Here is a 22,806-nt window from a genome sequence, read left to right on the forward strand (position 1 = left end):
GATGTTTGTGGCTTTTGTTGTGTGCCAGTGAGACATCCAAGAGCACCTAAATAGATTAAAACTGCTGTGTATCTGCCACAACCAGCAGATTGTTTGCAACCACAAACACATACTAGTTGCTTTCTCCCCCAAGTTGTTGCTCAGTTTCTTGCCTTTCATTCTTTCTTCTTCATCTAATTTCCAGCAGTGCTTGAAAAGTACTGTTTTGTTACAATTTCAATGCACAGCGATCAGCCAGTTTTATGTACAGTATGTCTTTACAGGACTAGAAGGAAATACTTCCTTTAAGTTTTCATTTCATTTCTACTCTATTTCTATCTCTTCTTTTGTCATCACTTTTTGGCTTTTTTTCTGCTTCCTGTCTTCTCTTCCATTTGTTTCTCCTCTCCTTCATCATATCTGTTATCCCTCACAGTGTTCTTTACTTTCACGTCATCTCCCTTTTCCTCCCTCTAACTCTTTTCCATCTCTTTCCTCTTAATTCTCCCCTTTCTGTGCCTCCTGCTCCCGCTTTCCCTCTCTCATTCTCCTGGGCTAAGCAGCACATTTCCCGTAATACTTATGCCTCCACAAAACACCACATCCCTTTTTCCCTGAGTTGTTAACATTGTTAACAACAGAAGCTATTAACATGACTCAGTTTCATGTTCCGTGCTTGTCTGCAACTTTGTGCATATGTACAGCACTGTATGTTTTTGCTTTTTTCAGTCATTCTCTTTACATTATTTTTTTCTGTTCTTGATGAAACTATTGCTAAGAATTGCCCTTTAACCTGACATTATTTCAATGATGCTGTGAATCTGCATCTGTTTCAGTGTCATAAAAGCTGCTGTGATTATGTGCTTGTGTTCCTTTTCTTCAGTGGTTTTGCTTTACGGGTAGTTTTAAGGTCAAAACAGCGTGGAATAACAGAAAAAGACAAACACAGGAATTGAAGTTTAACAGGTTTTTACTTAATAAGGCACTCACAATGTACATCAATAAGAGATTTAGGATGCTGAACATGAACTGTGAACTGGAACACAATGAACAACAACAAGTATCTGAATTTTGGCCCAGTAGTTTTTGTTTTGGGGCTCTTTTTTTCTAAATCAGTACAGCTGCTTTTTGGAACCTGGTTGAACTCCAAAAAGCAGTTACAAAACTCAGTAAAAACATAGTAAAAAAAACAAAAAAAAACAGGGAAAGTAACGACAACTCTGCAAACAACAGTAGACACACAAAACGACAAGGAAAACGGCATAAAAAAAAAGCCCTAACTGTCTATTTTTATAATGAGTCGATCTCACTCACTGCTCTGTGTTTTGCCCCATATCACACAGGTGGCAGGGGTTGCACTGAGCATGCTCAGATGTCTATGGAAAGGGCAAAGTCTATTCTATCAGCCTGTTTTGAAATTATTAATATTGAGCAAATGGTTTAATTTGCATGAATATTTAAAATAAATCATACATTCAGAATGCTTACCACAGACATGTCAGGGGTTTAAGGGTTAGAGCATGAAGTTGTTGATGTTCACTTAACTTTTCATTCTGTTCACTCTCCTCTAGTCTCATTAACTGTATTATACACTTATCTTGTAATGCATTTTTTTTTTTTTTATTTAAAATATCTTTTTCTATGTACTCTACTCTTTGCTTGTTCTCTTTCAAGGCAAATTGTTTTCCAGATAATTAGTAGTAATTTATGTCAGAAATTTCAGAGTGACTAGCAGAAAACCACAGAGATTTTTCTTCCAAGTTAAAGTGTCCACAGAGGAGACATTTTGTCCCTAACATAAGTTCAGTGTGTTGCAGTAGGTAACGAGCCTCAACTTATGTATGTTATTCAATGGGATCTGAGCCAAGTGAAAAGGGAATCTGGCTTAAAAAAAATATTTCTTAAGCTTTATTTCATCATGTTATTTTATGTTCATGCAATTCTTCATGCATAAAGTTTTTGATGATTATAAAAATGTGTGTTTTATGATTGACAGCTGTAATCACCAACTGCTGTCAAAACCCTGTCAGTCTGCATACATTCTGGTTGCAAAATGCGTCACAGAAATAAGATCAACCATGTGGTTTTGGCAAACTTTTATTATTCATCTCTTGTGACAAGTAGTTTTGTCCTGTGGTGTCTTACAGTGGCAGGGTCAGAGAGACAGAAAGATAAAGCAGATTATCGATAAAGTAGGTGACGAAGTAGTTTGTATTAATAATGAATAAAGAAAAATAATCATAACTTAGAGGTTATGTATGCAAGGGAAGCAGGAAAATGCAGAAGGGAGAAAAAGAGGCTCAATTCCTGCAGGAATGACTTTAACAATGTTTTCCCAGACTTGTATTTTCTTACGTTGTCTCTTTCTCTCCAATGCCATACCTTCCCCTTTCTCTCTCTCTCTCCTATTTCTTCTTCTTCTTCTTCTTCTTCTTCTTCTTCTTCTTCTTCTTCTTCTTCTTCTTCTTCTTCTTCTTCTTCTTCTTCTAGCAGTCAGCTTCATAAGGGAACCCTATACTGTAGAATGTGCACTGTTGTAAAAAAGTGCCTTAGGCTTCCAAACATTCCAGGAGCATTAAATGCCTTCTCCATCAGGCTACCAACGTAGAGCTACGTCCACACTGTTATTGTAAATTCCACATCAGATATCCTATGGGCTTTCATTCAGAAATGAGTCTCTGCAGTATCTGTGTGGGCAACCATCCGTCTTTTCTCCATGTGATTTATTGATTTGATATGTCAACCCTTTAACCCCTGAGACATTATTTCAATGAAATGGTTTGCTTGGAATTTGTGGCTGTAGAAGTGTCATGAAATATAATTCATTTTAGGCTTCGAAACAGAGTGGAATAACAGAAAAAGACAAAGACAGGAATTGAAATTTTACAGATTTTTACTAAATAAGGATCTCAGAATGTACATCACTAAGAAATTTAGGAACTGGAACACACTAAACAACAGCAAGTATTTGAATTTTGGCCCAGTAGTTTTTGTTTTGGAACTCCAAAAAGCAGTTCCATGGACAAAACTCAGTAAAAAGACAGTAAAAAAAAAAGGAAAATCACAACAACATTGCAAATAATAGTAAAAAACAATAAACAATGTAGAAAATGGTGTAAAAAAAAAAGTGTCTATTATTCGGCATCACCCACTGATCTGTGTTTTGCCCCCATCACACAGGTGGCTGGTGCACTGAGCATGCTCAGATGTGTATGGAAAGTGCAAGGTCTATTCTATCAGCATGTTTTGAAATTTTTCTTTTTGAGCAAATGGTTGAATTTTTATGAATATTTAAAATAAATCACACGTTCGGAACGCTCACCAAAGACACGTCAGGGGTTAAAGGGTTAAGCAGTTGTTGATGGAATGACATGGCTGACCCTGAGCACAGTAATACTGATTATGTACAAATGCATTTCTATTGTCCCATTAGAACGTGTGCAGTGTAATTTCATACATCAAACATATGCAATGCTTGAACATATCTGTTTGTTTTCTTCTGTTTGTCTCTTTTTTTCCCTTTTCTCCTTCCCTTAACAACCCCACTCCCTCTCCCTCTTAGTTGTGTACATTATTCGTGTGAAGCCATTGACTGCCAGGAACCCTTAATCCGCAATGCAGAGCTCAAGTGCAGTAGCCCTGGTCGCCACTTCTACAATGGAGACCGCTGCACCATCTCCTGCAACTCCGGATACGTCCTCCAAGTCCATCAGGATGACGACATCATCAAGAGTCAGGTAAACGCAAACATGCAGAAATGCACAAACAAGACACGTGAATGCATGAGTGTATACGCCGCCGAAGCATCTCGATGGCATATGGGAACCTGCGTGCGAAGACGGATTTGTGAACGCACACGTGAACATGTATTTATGCAAACTCAGGCACACGAAGAAGAGAGTGAAAACAGAGTGAAAACACACATTCTTCTCTGTTCTCCTCCTTATCTATGCATCCATTTTGTCACCTGCAAGAACTAGGCTTGGCACGGCAAGCCCCCTGGGAGAATGACATCATGAACATCCAGGTAGATGAGTGCTGCACTGAGGCATGGAGACGCCCCGAGTCTCCTCCTTCTGTCTTGCTACACGTACACACATGCACAATACCATATATACTCTGTACCAGCAAAGACATAATAGTGTTTAGTCTCTAGCTGAGCACGCTGCACCATCACCTCAAACAGTCACTTTGTATTTCTACTCCACTGGGACGATGACATCATTGCATAGTGTCTGCTCCCTCTCCCTCCCTCACTCCATCCTTGCTCATTTTGCACACATTGAAGTCACTGGTAAAGGGCAGAGATTTGCTGCTGCTCACACACACACACACACGCACGCACGCACACACACACAGAGCAGCACACATGAATGCTTGTATGTAGACACCGACACACACAGCAGCCATAAAGTAGCCAACCATCTCCTAAATAAATGGGATACAAATGCGGGCTACACACCCAGATGCATGCACACCACAAAAAAACTACAACAAACAAACAAACATGGTAATTGACCCTGCATTGTAAACCCTTTGGATCGGGGCCAGGCTGCTGTTAAGGCCATATAAAGGCTTTATTCTTCTCCGTGGCTCTGTAAAGTAGTCTGCAAGACAATCTATTAATGCTTTCTCGGGGAGATGGGAGGGTCAGGGAACATGGTAAATTTTATTTTTATGTGGATTTGAGTCAGGGATGAACATGCCACTATGTGGGGGTATGCTTATCTGTGTGTATTTTTACAAAACACGAGGACATACAATATGAAAGGAGGAGTCAATGGATTCCACTCTCACCATGCGGTCTTCGCTCTCTGTCTTCTTCTTGTTTTAATGATCTGCTCTCCCTCTTTCCCTTCTGGTGTCTATGCATGTGTACACAAAAGTAGGATGTGCTTGAACTGGAAAACAGTTTAATACACTCATACTAGATCTCCATTGAATCTGGCCAGACCTCTAACTGCATTATGTTTGATTGACAGCGCACAATGTGGCTATTCATCCATGTCAATTCATTTAGGGATAAGTTGTTCTTTTCAGAGAGGAAGGGGGAGGACAGTACCAAAGAAGAAAAAGTGCTGATGGGAGATACGAAAGATGTAGAGACTGATAGATAGTAGAAAAGCAAAAGGAAGTCGAGGCTAACGCTTAGTTTTAAAGCCTTAGAAAGTCATCACTACTGTTCAGATTTTTTTCCAAGAACCTGAAACTTAACATGTCTGGTTTATGGGATAATGCATTGACATTTTGGAAATAATTTTGATGACTGTCATTCTGCAGTATCCATATTTTTTATGGCTGGAAACACAAAACAAACAGCAAATACATTCTTTTCTTATGTGTCTGTTGAATTGAAAATGTTTTATTTTTTTTTACAGCCAACATTCGTCTGCTTCAAACTTCACTTCTGCCTTTTCCTGACATGACACTTTTAGATTAGATTCTATTTCTTTCAAGTTGTTTTGTTGGTTCACTCACAGTGATAGCAAAAGATTTGAGATGACTTAAAGTAGTTGTAACAGAAGAGAAAAATTCTGCTGCACAATGTTTGTCTCAGTTTGCACATATGAGCCTGTAGCTGAATTAATTACATTAGTGATAGCGATATTTTTAATTTGTATCAGTTCATCTGCATAAAGCTTCAAGATGAAAGTGTCCTGACTGAGAAAGTGTGTTTCTGATACAACTTAGACACCAATCAAGATGCAACACTTTGCATCAGTAAAAACTATTTATTGATGAACAATGATTAGTTGAGGCCATACGGTATGTCTTTTTTATTTATTTTTTTAGTTTTTATTCCTCCTCCCTAAAGGCTTTTCTGTGTTGCATCTCTCATCTCCTCTGTCAGTGAACAGTTCTCAGCAAGTCTTGCGGCTGCGTCTTGCGTGAGTAAGCAAAGCTTCAGGCTGCTACCGAGGCTTAGGTGTGTTATAAACGTGTAACTGGAGATAGAACAGCAAAAAAGAAGTGGTTTAAGGCGACATTCAGGACTGGTTTTATTTTACCTCTTGTCAGAGAGGGGGGTTTTTTTGGTGGAAAAAGAACAAGATGTTTTTAGAAGCTGAAAATAAATAGTATAAACGAGACACTGAATTGCAGTGCTAGGGAAACAAATATGTGTAGATAAATCATTTTAGGCATTTTTTTATTTGCTCATAAAGAATTAGATAAATTATGTCAAACTATCATCATCAAATTGTGTCAAATCGAACTGCATCTTGGCAGAGCTGAATCGTGCCTTATTGCATTAGTAGTTGCTATACACTGTATAATATATTTATGAATCCTTTAACTGGTCGTGCATTGAGATCCGGATTAGGGATGCAATGGTACACTTTATCAACGGTATTGTGCTTCTTGAGTCACGGTTCACTGTACGGTACGGTCATTTATGTTCGCTTTAGGTACATAAATAGGTTTGTCTGTTTCTAATGTTGTCATGTGTCACTGCCTTCATACAGCTGTAGAAAAAATTATTAGACCACCCTTGTTTTCTTCAATTTCTTGTTCATTTTAATCCCTGGTACAACTAAAGGTACATTTGTTTGGACAAATGTAATGATAACAACAAAAATAGCTCATAAGAGTTTAATTTCAGAGCTGATATCTATCCATTTTCCATGGTTTTGTTGATAATAACCAAAATCACTTCAGTTCTTTCATCAATAGCTATAGCATTGTACTGACAAAAACAGTGCTTTTAGGCATTCCATGTTTTCTTTTCTGTCTGTTTTAGTCACATGATACACACAGGAGTTAGGACTTGATTGCATAACCATTGTTTTTTGATGACTTTTGATGGTCTAATAATTTTTCCGTGACTTCGTCCATGCATCATGTATGTAGGAATGAGTGTTTCTCAATCAATCCACCAGAGGGCGCAGCTCTTAATTACCATACTGACCGAATACCATGAAGAAGAGTAAAGTTTTTTGAGAAGAAGAAGAAGAAGAAAGTCAATAATAATAACAAACGTAGCGACTACAGAGAAGGTTTTACTAATGTGGATACTAATGTTAATATTGAGAAGGCTAGTTGGAAGTAGAAGGGCTGTGTTCCGCATCCGGCTGGAGTCGGTAATGCTTCCAATGGGCTCCAACCAATGACAGTTGAATTCCGTAAGTCAGTCATCTTGCAAAGTTCTAATACAGGGGTGTCAAACTCATTTTAGTTCAGGGGCCACATACAGCCAAATATGATATAAAGTGGGCTGAACCAGTAAAATAATTTAGATAATAGGATAAGAACTTATAAATAATGTCAACTCCAATTTTTTTTTCAATGTTTTTGAGTGAAAAAAGTAAAATTCTGTAATGAAAATGTTTACATCTACAAACCGTACTTGAACATAACATGAACAAATATGAATTGTAGTTTTCATTATTTATAGGTTATTATCATAGTATTTTACTGGTTCTGACCCACTTGAGATTGAATTGACCTAAAATGATTCTAACATCCTTGATTGTTAATATCGTCAGTGTAATTTCTGCATTTCACAAATTCATCCCAGGAGCCAGATTGGACCCTTTGGTGGGCCGGTTTTAGCCCCCGGGCTGCATGTTTGACACCTGTGCTCTAATATAAATGCGAGTTCTCATTTGAAAATGACAATGGAGCTGTACCGCGGTATGTGCTTGTACCAAACCGTGAACCGTTGCACCCCTAATTCGTCATTGCATCAGCACTCATCCACATCCCTAATTTCTAATCAGTAATTTATGGGCAAATCCACAAAAGGCATTCACAGCTTTTGTGGGTGAAAAACCTGTACAAATAGGACAAAAACATAAAATATGATTCATAAATCACCTGCAAAAGTTGGAATTCACAAACTGCAGTTCCAACCAGATGTTGGGTTAGGGCAGTGTTTTTCAACCTTTGGTCAGGACCCCACATAGGGCCGCCTGGAATTCAAATGGGGTCGCCTGAAATTTCTAGTAATTGATAAAAAATAAAAATCAAAACTTACAAATAAAAAATATATGGTGAGTTGAAAGAGACAATCACAATCCATAACATATATGACGAACTGTGAAGCTGAAACTGAAGCACTGTGGTTCTGTTTATCTGTCAAATGTTCATTGTGGTCAGTTTCAGATGCTGCAGCTCTTTCATAATTCATAGTCTGAGTTCTTGTTTGTTCAGTATTCATTGTCAGCCTTGTTAATCCAAGCTGAACTGACTGTACATATCCTGACCAAGGAAAATAAAACTCTCCCTTTGTGCAGTAATCTACACCTGGCTTTACTGCCTCTGTTCAAAATCATATACATTATATAGACTAAATGTCACCTAAAATTAACATTTATTTGCAACACAGTATAGCAAACTATTTTATGATCAAAAACAAATTAGTTTTAATGACAAAAAAAAGTCTCTGTTTTGAATGTCTGGGACTGCCAGAAATTTGTGATGTTAAAATGGGGTCATGAGCCAAAAAGGGTTGGGAACCACTGGGTTAGAGTTAAAGTTAATGTTGCACTTCTGACATTGGCACATATGTCATATTCATACAATCAGCACAAAATTTGCCTCTTTTTATGCAAATGATTTTCTTGTAAAAACTATCTAATTGACATAACAATAAATAGAATCTCTGGTGTCAAACAAGGGGAAATTGCACTCCGGTGCAAATCTTTGTGGGTGTGTTTGCGCCTCCATATCATTAACACATAATCTTTAATGAATAGGTACTGAACAGAACAGATTGTGAGTGCCAACACTATACAACTCCCTGCACAATTAGGAGGTGCAACCCATTCTTTGTGAATTCAGTCCTTTGACTATTACCAATTATGTGTTTTGTACAAAAATATCCTTGTTACTACAGTACTTCAGAGTATGTGTTAGGAAATCCTACATAATTGTCAGTACAGAACAGTATGTTTCGTACTTGTATAATGGAAATGGCTGATAATGCAGTTTACATATTGAACGTTTTTCATGATAACCGTAACCAATCATTCCTAAGACATTTGTATGCCATAGCATGTTGATCTATTTAAGTCCAGGCTTTTCTCCTCAAATTATGACCAAGTCATATGGAAAACGATTCCTTCACATCCCCTAGGGTCATTACACCAAATGTCCTTCCGTAAACCTTTCAAAGTTCAATGAAATAATCTATTTTCTGTATGTACTTGGACTGACGAAGCCAAATTTTTTCTGTTCATTTTGTTACTGGCTATAGCTCCATTGCCAGCAAATCTATGTAGGACAGATACTGATTTAAAACAAATGCAGAGTGTAGTTTTGGATTAAATGTAAAAAGATATGTTTTATCCCAGGTTGTTGAAAGGAATGAATCGAACGGCCAGTATTAAATTCATCAGACCAGATTTACAAGCTGCCTCCACTCTCCTCTCCTGGTCTAAAAAGGTGGAAAAGTCACTTGTTCTTTTCTTGAGACTGGATGACTCCATGGACACCTTAGCATGGAGAGGTGTTGCAACATCAACGTAGTAAGACAGGAAACAACCTTACCCAGGGCTGGATTTAGACTTGGTGAGGCCCTAAGGTTTACAAAGCCCTGAGGCCCTCACCCCTTTTAAATGACACCAGCTGGTTTCAGAAAGCTTTAAAATATATATGTCTTTTAATTATAAGAAAAAATATGTATATATTGCCTTTTAATCTTTATTAATAATATTTGATAGTAAAGATTGTGTGATAAAGTCACAAAAATTATATTACTGAGTCCTCTAAATGATGACTTAATACATTTTCTTTCTTGATTTTGCAAAAGAAAAATCATTATGTCAGCAAAAGATATGCTACACAACTTATCTCTTTGTATGCACATGATGTTAAGCGCAGACAATCTTTCTTGAGTCACAGTTGCTCTCAGTTAATTATTTATTCTGTTTAGCTATGAAAATGATCTTTCTCCTGAACAATTTGTTGCCATCAGACATAGAAATAGTCATAATAAGAAAAAAGTCCAGGCGGACCATTTTAGGCTCAGGGATTAAAGGATTAAACACAATTATATACAATATGATTCTGTGAATTATCTGTATGCTACTTACACAAGGAACATTGACACTAAATGTTACACATCACCCATAATTCAGCTATCTAGTCAACGCAATTATAGATTAATTTGCAAAATGTAAATTTTGAGACAACACATTGAGTAAAAAAAAAAAAAATTCTGGAATTTTTTTGCAGCCCCTGCAGACCGTGAGCCCCTAAGATGTAGCTTATTTAGCTTGTACCTAAATCCGGCACTGACCTTACTACAGATTCACCTCCATAATGGTACTCATGGGCTTCTCTGATTTTTCACAGGTGCTCACACACATCCACACCAAGGTTGAAATGTGGAGCTTGAAGCACAATCTTGTTTCCTTTCATTAGCCAATTACAGTCTAATATCAGCAATGTTAAAGTGGTTCTGGGAACACCACCCTCTCAGATAATGCTATCTTCAGAGAAAATCTGTTCCCCTCACTTGATTGATTTGTAGACATCTGTTTTAATGTCCATATCTGATGAGTGGACACCGACGGAGACTATTCATTTACACAGGATACTACTCTTTAAAGGAATAGCCACAAGCAATATGTATTCCAAACTAAATGTGATTCTTCATCACCTGAATCGATTCCCGGTCAGTCAGTTTCTCTCTTGCTCTACTCGCTCACACTGTAGACTGTATATAAAGATGGCTGTCCTGACACTTGTTTAGTCATTTTAATTTGTCTGAAGAAACGCAAACTACTCAAACAGTCTGGAGAGTTTTCACCCCAATTCCACAGTGATCTAGATATGAGCTGAAGCAGAATAATCTCCAATGTGAGTACAGTGCTAATAAAGTGCTGACTTCTCTCAGGGCCAACATCTGTGGCCGTTGTTATCCAAAAACTAAGGGAACACTGTTGGACCATGTGACATGTTTCTTCCTCATGAAATGTAAGAGCATGACCCCCACTTACAGTCTCAACAGGACTCCCTTTTTACTTTTATATAGCAGTGTGGCAAAAATATTTAATCCCATAATTGACCTAAAACTGTTTTTTAAGTGTTCTTTTAAGAAAATAGCACTTCCAAAATCTGATGTACCAAGAAGTATAACTGCTTCTGAGTACTGTTTAATTCTCAGTAAGACACATGTTACTGTCAATAGCACATTCTTGTCCAGAATGGCTAGTGGAGCTGTTCAATTTTTCAACCAGAAAGTTGTGTGTGTTCTGAGCAAATACAACCTCTCTGTTTCTAAGTAAAGAAGATTTTTGTTCTCTGAAAGTGTTTCGTGAGGGCTTTTCCATGAGGACGAGACAATAATAAATCATACTTTATTCCACTGCTGAGCAGCACTTAGCAGTGTACAAATGTGTGCTATTATGGTTTGTATGTGTGCATGCACAGTTAAATGTGCTTACTGAATGTTTATATCACCCACTGGAAGTCAAATCCCCAGATTCAAGGAAGACGCTGTCAGTCTGTCAGTTCATTTGTCTGTTAGTCTGTGTGGCTTAAATTAGGCAGAGGTTATTAAAATCACTACTGGGAGAGAAGATAGTCAACTGTAATTTTTTTTTTTTTAAAGGATGGAAAATTCCCACATATTTACACACAAACTGCAGCACGCAAACTTTTACAGGATACACGACACGCCTGGGGATACATGCGTAATTAAATGCGAAAACAGTTCGTGGCAGATATAAATGTAAATCTGTTTGTGGCTCTGTGTTTGTTTGTAAGCACACAGACTTGACCACAACTTTACACCCAAGTTTCAGGATGAGGAAACATACAAACACTTGAAACTTCAACAAAACACATACGCAATTTCACAACCTCACTTAACATTCCATCTGCACACATATTTACATTAACTGCATTAACACTAAGGAGATCCTTCCACTTCTGCTGCACACGGACTTTGTCCAAAACCTCCCATCATGATTGACTCATTCAACTCTACACCCATTTATTTTTCAGCAGGCACCCACATGTGATGCATATGTTACTTTGTTAGACATCCAAATATGAAAGGAGCTTATTTATTTTAAGGAAACCTGATATTGTTATGCAGTATCGTAATGGGATCAAGATGAAAGATAGAAATACATGGGAAGGGAGAAAGGGTTGTGAAGCAAGAGATACGTAATGCTAACTGGGTCCAGCTTGCGTGGCCTTAAAGTTTGGCCACTCTTTAAAAGCATGTGTGTAATTAAAGTCAACCAAAACAGGGACAGAAAGTAATTTATGGTAAAAAAAAAAAACACAGGTCGTCTTCCGCCCCCTTTTATTTTTTGGTTGGTTTGAGAAAGAAACATCACAATGATTGAGTTCTCACAGCTTTGTTGTGAGATTTCTTGGCACTGCTGTCAATTTAAGCATTCTTGTTGCGTTACATGGTGCTATTTAATGGAATAGGATGAAAACAGTTGAGGTTTGGATGATGCAGTGGCTCCCCATTTTGGTCTCATCTCTGCAAATATCATACCACAGGCCAAATAATTTACAGGAACCAGAGTTGTTTCTAATAGGAAATAGACCTTAGATCAGGGAAAAAGTTCTGGTCAACCTTAAAGAAAATTGTCAAGAGCAAGAGAATACCATTTTAAACTGGAATGTTTTGGAAACATTTTTTCCCCCCAAAACTCAGATGAGTGTCTTTAGTATTATATTACCTGCATAATCTTCTCATTACTTTTGAGCAGGAACTTTGAATGTGTACAGTGATGTATAAAATTTGAGTTTACTAGATGTGTGCACACATACGCGCATACTGAATTAATGCAAGACATATGTGCTTTGCACTTCATGCTCAGACCTCGCAAGGTCAGAGCTCCTTCAGCAGTAACCCAAATGTCTGCTGTTTTTAATCAGAGGCTAGTGTCTGTGATAGGTCTAACATGTTAATGGAGGGGACACAAATCTATTACTCTAACTCCTACATCATGCTGGTATCCTAAGCATTCAAGTATCTTTGTCAAAGTGCAGTAGAGTTGCTGCTGTTGAGCAAGAAGGCCATGGTTTGACTTCCTGGCCCAAGTCTGTTTCTGGAGAATTTTGCATGTTCTCCCCATGTGTGGATTTCCTCTGGGTTCTCCAGTTTCCTCCCACATTCCAACAGCATGTAAGGGCCCAATCACACAAGATAGACTTTGTAAACTTAAAAAAAAAAAAAAAAAAAAAAAAAAAAAAAATCTGAGGCTTAATTATGAGAAGACAGATATGAAGAGGCCCTGGGAAAATGTTTTTTGCTGTCGAAAGAGTTTATTTTCTGAATCCAATTTTTATTTCAATGCAAATAACATTTCCAAAATCATTTTCTTTGTATTAGGGAAAAACACTGTGATACACAATGTGGTGACAGCGGTATTCCCGTTGTGGAAGATTCCCCTCTGTGTGTGTGTGTGTGTGTGTGTGTGTGTGTGTGTGTGCGTGTGTGTGTGTGTGTGTGTGTGTGTTTCTCTGAGGTTGTCACACTTCTATTGAAGTCAATCTGTTTTGTGTTAGGGCTGATTGTGCATTTGTTGGATATCAGTTGTCTGAGTGGCATGACTTGACCTTACAAATGCTATCAGCAGTTACTTGAGCTGCTGAGAAGCCCGTGAGGCTCACTGACATACAGTAAACTAAGCCCGATCAAGCTTTGTTAGGTTACACGCTGATTAGAAACTTGTTGGAGTGAGTGCTGAATTGCTGTAGTCAGATTTTATGAAGTAAACATTCAAAGTGTGTGTGCGGGACATCAGACTGTCACATCAGTCCTAAAACTCAGCCCCAGAGAAGCTCTTTCATTGTTTTTTTTTGGTCTTTTGCTTTGTTTTATCTTTCTCCAGTCTGACTCATCAGTGACCATAACCTGTGCAAATGGGAAATGGAACAAACAGGTGTCGTGTGAACCCGTCGACTGTGGTCTGCCAGACAAGTACCATGTCCATCCTGCCCATTTCAGTTTCCCTGAGGGTACCACCTATGGCAAAAAGAGCACCTTCCAGTGTCGAGAACCTGCACAGCTCATTGGTGGGACATAAATTCTGTTTACCTTGATCTGTTTTGCAGATCAAGATCTTTTTCATAAAATTACCTACATTTTCATGTAACATATAGCAGCAGCAGATATTCAAAAAGTAAATGATCAAGTTGCATGGGTCTGAATGCTTTGTGTCCTCCCATATGGATTCATTTACATATTTTGTGCATAACTGTGCACAACTTAATACTTTAATTCGCAACATAGTGCACATGCTAATAGCTGTCTGCCTGAATGATGTTGCTCATCTAGGATTTTGCATCCTCATGCAGGCTCCAACAACACACTGACTTGCCTTGAGGATGGTCTATGGTCCTTCCCTGAGGCTCTGTGTGAGCTACGCTGCCCGGCTCCTCCTCCAGTACCCAATGCTGTACTCCAGACAAAGCGCTGCAATGAAAGTGGCTTGAAAGTGGGCACGCTCTGCAAGTACAAGTGCAAGCCGGGCTACCATGTCACCAACAAGCCTAAGAGGTTGAGACAAGACAGAACATAAGTCCTTTTTAGTTAATGTTGCCCTTAAAGTCCCCATGAAATGTCTAAGAAAGAGGAAGGCCTATTCTTGAATTGTTTGGCAACTGTTAGTAGGTAGAATTCCAGGTCATGGAAGAAGAATCAATCTTTGGATACAACAGTAGTACACACCCCAAAGTACAGTATCGAGTCATCAAAATTATTATTCCAATATTTTCCAGGAGATAGCAAACTCTGAAATACCATAATCGCCACAGTGGGTCCAGATATTGATCTATAGCTGTCATATAGTGCACGATATGTAACAATAATGTAACATCTAGTCAGTGTCAGTGTGGTATAGCTTTTGGCATCATTGAGCATAAATTCCGTAACTTTCAACATGTTGTTGCTCAAGTGATCTGAGCGGAATCAAGATTTCTACACGTCATTTGACTGTTTTCAGGCTGTAGAAAGTCTAAGCATCTCCCCCTCTAGAAATGTAGAAAATCTACCCCCTGGAAGGAGATTTTACATGATCATAGGTGTTTGGATAGGGGTAGTGGAGTTAAATACATGACTGTCAGACGAGGCAGAAGCCTGGAAAATTGGCTTTACTTTTCTGTAGTGGTGTGGAACGGCAGTAGGTCGTCTGTATATAGTGTTTTCATTTGGACAGAGAGGAGAGAGATGCAGATAGATGGAGTATATTTTCAGCTTGTCATTTTATTTCAACTCCTGCTGCTTTAATCATCCAATTTGATTTCAAGGGGGCTTTAAGACATAGCAGTGAATCCCAAAAATATTCATTGTAAAACAATATACCACATTAAAGTTGAATATTATTGGCATGTCTAAGGATATACATTTTCCTTTTTTTAGGCGAGCATTTAAACGCCAGTGCACCGAAGATGGCAGCTGGCTGGAGGGGGCATGCGAGCCAGTGACTTGCGATTCTCCGCCTCCCATCTTCCACGGCTCGTATCACTGCACCGACGGCTTCCGTTTCGACAGCGTCTGCAAACTCAACTGCTCGGATCCTGCCGGTAATACCGCTACTGCCGCCACAGGAGGCTCTGCCCATACGGTGAGGCTGCTGCACGCTCCATGCAAGCAGGTCTGTCCATCTCTTTCCTGCCTTTCTATTCCTGCTACACCAATGTGTTTGTGTCCTACTGTCATGTTTATAAAAAGTAACCTTCTCTTCTTTCTCTTGTCTTCGCATCCTCCTAGTGTAGCGCTTAGACTCCATGTAGTTTAGTTCCAATATTGTCTGATTAAAAATCAAAGTATGATGAACACACTCCTTTAGTATCCCATAGATATACACTGTCTACTTTATACTAGCTGTTACAGTAAGTATATTACAAATACACTTACTTCCTCGCCGTCTTTTATTTGATACTTCTTAGTCTGCCCTCAGTGTCTGAACCCCTGTCTCTCTTTCCCTGTTTCTTTCCCTGTCTCCCTTAGCCCTACTCAATTTGACGCCATGCTAATTAGATTGGTATTGATTTCCAGAATAATCCTGCCACAGACTTTTGAAATGTATACACCTTTTAATCTGTTCTGCCTTTTAGGCGTTGAGGGTTGGATGCCTGATAAAAATTGGATCGTATTTCCCCCTTTGCAACGGGATGCCATCTCAATGTCCTTGGCCTTCTCTGTGTTTGTGTGTCCATGTGGGTGCGTGTAATTGGTTGCGTGTCAATACATAGTCTGTGATATTTTTTCAGGGTGCAGCGTCCAATGTGATTCGCTGTAGGAAAGATGGAAACTGGACAGGGTCGTTTCGTCTCTGCCCGCACAGCAAAGGCCAGTGTTCTTTACCTCAAAATCTCCATCATAACCTCCAGTACTCATGCAAACGAGGACACGGCATAGGTGTGTATACAAAAATTTGTTATGTGATTTTTCTTACCATTGATGACTTTTTTATTTTTCACTATCTCTCTAATCCTTTGTTTTCTTTGCTGTTATTCTACATTTTTTTATTTGTCTTACATGCAACTTTTCAACAGGCCCATTGGATCTAATTTAAAAAAACAAAAACAAAAACAAGCAAATGGTCAACGGCAAGCGACAAATCTTTTTTTGAAGCCCATTTGAACTGTGCCATCATTTATACACAAGATGTTTATTAAGGTCAAAGATAATTTTACGAGCTAAGGAAGTTATAAAATGTAAGGCAAATATCCATGTTTTAGACCAGGGATGCCAAACTCATTAAAGGTCAGGGGCCTCATTCAGCCTAATATAATCTGATGTGGGCCAGACCATCAAAATAATAACACGATAATATATAAATAATGTCAAACCCAAACTTTTTACGTTTTAGAGTGAACAAAGTAAAATTATATTATGAAAATGTTTACATTGACAATCCTTTAAAAAAATGTGAATAACATGAACTACCATGAAAAACCTTAAATTTATTAAGAAAAATAAGCGCAATTTTAACAATATTATGTCTCAGTTTATCATTTATACATGTACATTACAACTTACAGATCACAGTGGTTACCAGTAGAATAAGGTTAAAATTGCAGTCTTAAGACATTTCATGTTGTTCATATTTTGTTCAGGTTATTCACATTTTTTGTTAAAGGATAGTTTTTAAATGTAAACATTTTCATGTCATTTTTTTACTCTAAAACAAAGAGGACAAAATTGGAGTTGATCTGATCCACTTGAGATTGAATCGGGCTGAATTTGGCTCCTGAACTAAAATGATTGTTATTAGTGTCAGTGTAATTTTTTACATTTGCAAATTCATCCCACGGGTTGGATCAAACCCTTTGGCAGGCCAGTTTTGGTCCATGGGCCGTATGTTTGACACCTGTGTTTTTGACTAAATACGGCAGAGATCATTTTTTAGTTTCTAGTGTTTAGCATACGGCTTAACCACAACCTAAGCTACATCAAATCAACATGGTTGAAATGGGTCAGCAGTGACCTGACCCATTATAACCCTCAAAGACTTCAACAGTGGCTGCAACCCTCAGTATATGTTTTTAAACCTTTGAGTTACTAACCCTTTCAATACTTTGCAATAATTCAGGTAAAATGCAGTTTGTCATCTTTTCATGGTATCAGACATAACCCAGTTGGACATTCAAAGGCTCTGTAGTGGACATGAAAACGCAACATTGATTCACCAGTAAAACCCATGGAGTTTGATAAATGAGTGTCCAGTTAATTGTATATTTTGCTGAAAAAGTTACTTTTTCTATGTTTTTTCTCATCTTTTTCACATCTACATGATCACTAAATTAAACATATGATTTTCACTGAAACACGCTAAATGCACACGATAGCATTATAATGCATGGTGATAAATCACAGGAAATCTCATTTGAAAGTCTATGTCTTAAAGGGTTAAATAAAACTACATTCATGATTTTTCTCCGCAAAAGACAGCAATGTAGACCTGTCATACTCGTCCAACATATTCTACAAACAAATGCATGAAAGTCAAATACCGCTGATCAGTGCCAAAGGTATGTCATCAGGTTGAAATGTCTTGGATCTGTGTGTGGTTTTTGCCTGTGGATAAGTTTGTCCCTGTCTTTCTTGCTCATGAACACATACAGGTGAGGAGTGTGAGCTGTCGTGCAGAGAGAGCATAAATGACGTGGTGATTCTCCCTAGCAACATGACAGTAGAAAGTGTGCTTAAAGAGCACTGGAGGAACCCGCACAAAGTCAAGGTAATTCACGTTCATGTGTTTGTGTTCCACCTCACAGCTCTGACAGACGCACTTCACAAAGTTCTGCGATCCACAGCTCTTTGCTAGGGAATTTGACGTGTGGTCTCTACATCCTGGCTCCATTATCCACAATGCAATATGCCAGCTTATGCCTTTCATCTTTCATTGCCCAGTGCCATGTTAATGTTTGTCTTTGGGGCATGGCAACCCTTCAAACATTTCTAAACAATTTTTAGATGTACAAAAACATGCTTCTACCTTCCTGGAACCCTGACTAAAAGGACATTTTTGAACATCCAAATCAGGAAAAGTTGGAATGGTAACACAAATTAAAAATGAAAGCACTGACATTAAAATGTGCTTTGACTTATATTTCATTCTTCACATTCAGGCTACAACACATTCTAGAAAAACTTCTGAGAGGAAAGATTTGTGTCTCGGATTGAGTTGGAATAAATTAAATAATAATATGATACGAAATAGGGGATATGGGCATGGTTTGGTACAAAGCATTCAGGACATGTCTACTTCTGTTGCAGCAAAGTTTGTCAAAATGCATGAGAAAATTATTTGAATAAAGAGAGCAAGGAAGGGATTCTGTTATTTCAGCCTCTAAGAAGAGAGTAAAAAGATTTAAGGAATCCAAATTCAGTTGAAGGCAAGGGCACAAGCCTAAGCTGAACACTGATCTCTGATCCCTCAGGCAGCACTGCATCAAAACCATCATTCATCTAGAGCTGATAGAAGCACATGGGTCAGGATTACTGCAGAGAACATTTGTCACATTCTAAAATTCATAGCTACAGGCACTAATGTCAGTTCAGACATTAGTGACTCAAAAGGAAGTCTACTTTGATTGTATTCAGAGGCATCTGGGATGGACCATCCAGACTATTACTGTTCCAGAACCCAGGGTCTGTCATGGTCCAGGGACAAAGGTGATGGTTACTTCTGTCACTCACCATTAATGCTACAAAGTACATTGAGATTTTGGACTAGCACATGCTGCTCTCAAGATGACAACTTTTCCACTGACACTGATGAACATTTCAACAACACAATATAGAACCACATTGTGTGCACATTCCACATGGCTGATGGAGGAAGAGGAGGGTCCTTCTGCTGGACTGAACTGATGCCTTCTGCACTTGTTCCCAAAAGAGAATGTGGAGAGAATCTTTAAAAACAAAATACTGTAATGAAGGTCATGTCCCATTGTGTACATCAAGACTTGTTGAGGCTAGAGCTGTAGCAGTCGATTATATTTGTGATTGATTAATCTATTGATTATTTTCTTTGATTCAGTTCTGTGAGATGATTAATTGAATGGGTGAAAAAAAAAGTAAAAAATGTGAAAAAGACATGTCTGAAAATGACACAACTTGTCCTTTATTCCAGAACCAGCTGAAACAACCACAAAGAATATAAAAGTAAAAGGATGTATAGAATTATCTACCGTACTTTCTGGGCTATAAGACACACCGGAATATAAGCCGCACCTGACTATAAGCCATAGGTGTCCACGTTGTAACATGAGATATTTACACAGAAAGATGGTAAACAGACAGATTATCTAAATATTTATTTTCATACCTTAACTGCTTTTTCCCAAACAGTGCCTGTAACACGGCAGTAAAACGGCAGGAGCACGACTGGTTAACAAAACCCAGAAAAGTCATTGATCTCTATCTTCTTCTTCCTTCTGCTCATTGAAACCACTGCAGTCATCTTCAGTGTTGGAGTTGAACAGCCTCAAAGACTCCGTCACACACCTTCTACGTCTCCCCTCCGTTGTTGCTCAATGGCACTTATGAGCAGCAGCTCTATTTCCTTCTTTGACAGACACATTGATTGCTTTTAACTTAAAAGCTGCAAAATATGCATTTCTTCGTGTGTATTCCATGATGAGGGTTTGTGCATGACACGCAAAATGATTGTTCAAAGTTAAGATTAAAACTTCTCCTCTTCACATCACCTCTTCCACCTGTCTGTCTCACTTTTGCGCTTCCTGCTAGCGCACCCCCTGGAGGCTGTTAGCCCATAAAAATCTATACTCGAGCTGCATCGCTGTATAAGCCGCAGGGTTCAAAATAAGAAAAAAGTAGCGGCTTATAGTCCGGAAAGTACGGTATATAGAAATTACAACAACAGTAACAATAGTAAAAAAATATCTATAAAAATATCTATAGATATAAACAACAAACAAGTCAAATGACATCTACAAACAATATGTGCACTGCAGTCTTCAACACATTTGGATCCAACTTACAAAAAACTTAAGATGGAACTAACATACAACTTTGTGTTGATCCTGGCATCATTTGTGTCACAATTAGCATCCGTGTGAAACACGACAGTGGAACCGATGTTTAGTAGTAACGAAATTAAGGAAACAAAACTTCGATTCAGGAAAATTGTAATCAAATATTTTTCTTTATTGATTCGAGCCAATGAATTGATTCATCGTTTCAGCTGTAGTTAAGAGTGAGAGTGAGTGACATTTGAAATACTTCAACACTCGGTGTCTTCAGTCCCTGGTAGTCTTTTAATTGTTGTGAAATGAAAGGACAACATCAAAAATTAGTAAAAGCTTTACTATCTCAGCTATATTTGAAATACAGTATGTCGCAATTTTTTTTTTTTTTTAAACAATCGATTTCTTGAGATAAAACATCAACTAATTTTCAGATTTTCCAGTTGTTAATCACTCTTTTGATTTTATTTTCACATATTATAACAACTTATTCTGATTTGAGTTTGTCACTGCCTTTTTTTCTACATATTTCAATTTCTGATGATGATGTATTGTGATGCAGGGGGCCCCCCAGTACCACTCGATACATGGTGTGAAACCCTATCCATCATCATAAGCTGTTCCTGTAATTTCTGAAATACACCTATGACGCAGACTTGTTAATGGGGTTGCTTGATAGAGATATCCCTCACATCTACTGCCTGTGCTCATCATTAGCTTAAAGTGGTAGACATGAAAACATAGAGGTTACATGTTAAGGTTGTGAGATCATTAAACACAGAACACCTTCCTTATGGGAGCACCGCTCACACAGCCGTGGTGTCATTTGGGATTTTTATGAAGCATGTGGATGAGGTTACGAAGTGGAGAGAGGGGGATGGTGTTACAAGAGTGTGTGTAGTCAGCAGAGGTTTCGCCTCCTCTTCCTATTTTACTTTCCCCATTTGCTTTAATTAATGTCAACATGAACGGTTTGTTTTATTTTGTTTGTCAGATTAATGCTCTTTAAACTGTGAAGTCAGAGGAGGATCTTACTAAATATTAATATCAAATTTTGTAACTAGAGAAAGAGAGAAGAGGCCACAGACCAAGCAAAGGAACACATTGTATTTCTCACAGTGTTTTTTTTCCACCAACTCCTTTTGTTTTTGTTTCAGAGTCACACTGAGTCAGCAGCTTTTTGTGGTGGATGCTGGGGAGAGGGATGAGTTTAGGCCACGTGGACATGAAATGATCTGTTTTTCATGGATTTGTGTAATTGATATCATTTGTGCTCAGTGGTAATTTGATACTTGAGGCCATGCTGTTGGGGACAGTGGATATAGCTTAAGAGAAGTCAGCAAGGAGCGAGGGTGTCAGGGCCAGTATTTTGGAGATGCATCAGGTTTGAAGGGGTTGGCAGAAACACGATCAGTGTGGTTTTGGGGTTTTGTAGGTAGTGTGCACTTAAGCGTGTCTCATGTGTTGTTCTCTGCAGCTACCTGTCAAGTGACATTGGTAGATTTAGAATAAATCAGCCTCCTCCTGCCTTTATACACATAGGTGTAGGCATGAACATATCTGCCTGTCCAAAAAGTCACACACTCAAATGTTTTGTTGGACTTCCTTAAGCTTTAGTTACAGTGGCATCATTTCAATAATTTTAAGTAGTGTCACATTCATTTCCATCCAGAGCTACATTCATTTTTGGCCAATATTTTCTGATCAGACACATACTTTTTAAAGTTCTCTCTAAATAATAATAAAAAACCAAAACATTTTAAATTTATAGCTTCATTTATTGAACAAATCACCATGGCATCATTTTAATAAGGTGTCTCAACATTTATTTCCATGCATGGTTGCATTAATTTTTTTGCTAAGGTCTTGTATTGATGATGGAGAGAGTCAGACCACTGTGTAAAGTTTTCTCATCACATTCCAAAGATTCTCAGTGTGGTTTAGGCCTGGACTCTGGAAAATGATGTCTAATCCCAGTATTGTCATCTTGGAATATGCCTGTGTCATCAGCAATGGAAAAACCCATTGATGTCCTAACCTGGTCATTCAGTACATTGATGTAGTCAGGTGATACTGATTTTCTAGACACATAATGTTCTGAACCTAGACCTGACCAACTGAACATAACACTGCCCCCATAAACTTGTACTGTAGGCACTAGGCATGATGGGTAATCACTTAATCTGCCTCTCCTCTCACCCTGATGCGCCCATCACTCTGAAACAGGGTCAGTCTGGACCACATGGACCTTTTCCACTGAAACACAGTCAAATCTTTATCTTTATTTAATCTGGATCTGTCAAACGGATGGTTGTTTCAGAAATAGAAGCTACTGCATCAGTTATCGTTAAAGAACTTGCATCTCACTCTGCAGTAATTATCCAATGGAACTATGAACTATGTGCTTGGTTC

General features: G+C 38.3%; 1 protein-coding gene across 2 annotated transcripts in view; it reads left to right on the forward strand.

The window, feature by feature from the left end:
• Nucleotides 1-22,806, forward strand: part of pappaa (pregnancy-associated plasma protein A, pappalysin 1a) — a 142,955-nt gene that overhangs the window by 91,994 nt on the left and 28,155 nt on the right. The window contains exons 14-19 of one of the 2 annotated variants that reach the window (XM_030150515.1): nt 3,542-3,716; nt 13,785-13,968; nt 14,251-14,452; nt 15,314-15,548; nt 16,168-16,315; nt 18,025-18,140. In XM_030150515.1, the coding sequence (XP_030006375.1) occupies nt 3,542-3,716; nt 13,785-13,968; nt 14,251-14,452; nt 15,314-15,548; nt 16,168-16,315; nt 18,025-18,140 (1,060 nt within the window). The remainder of the gene's footprint in view (nt 1-3,541; nt 3,717-13,784; nt 13,969-14,250; nt 14,453-15,313; nt 15,549-16,167; nt 16,316-18,024; nt 18,141-22,806) is intronic. The other variant, XM_030150516.1, reaches the window with a different exon arrangement.

The sequence above is a fragment of the Sphaeramia orbicularis genome, chromosome 12 (assembly GCF_902148855.1).
Source record: "Sphaeramia orbicularis chromosome 12, fSphaOr1.1, whole genome shotgun sequence".
NCBI classification, from domain to species: Eukaryota; Metazoa; Chordata; class Actinopteri; order Kurtiformes; family Apogonidae; genus Sphaeramia; species Sphaeramia orbicularis.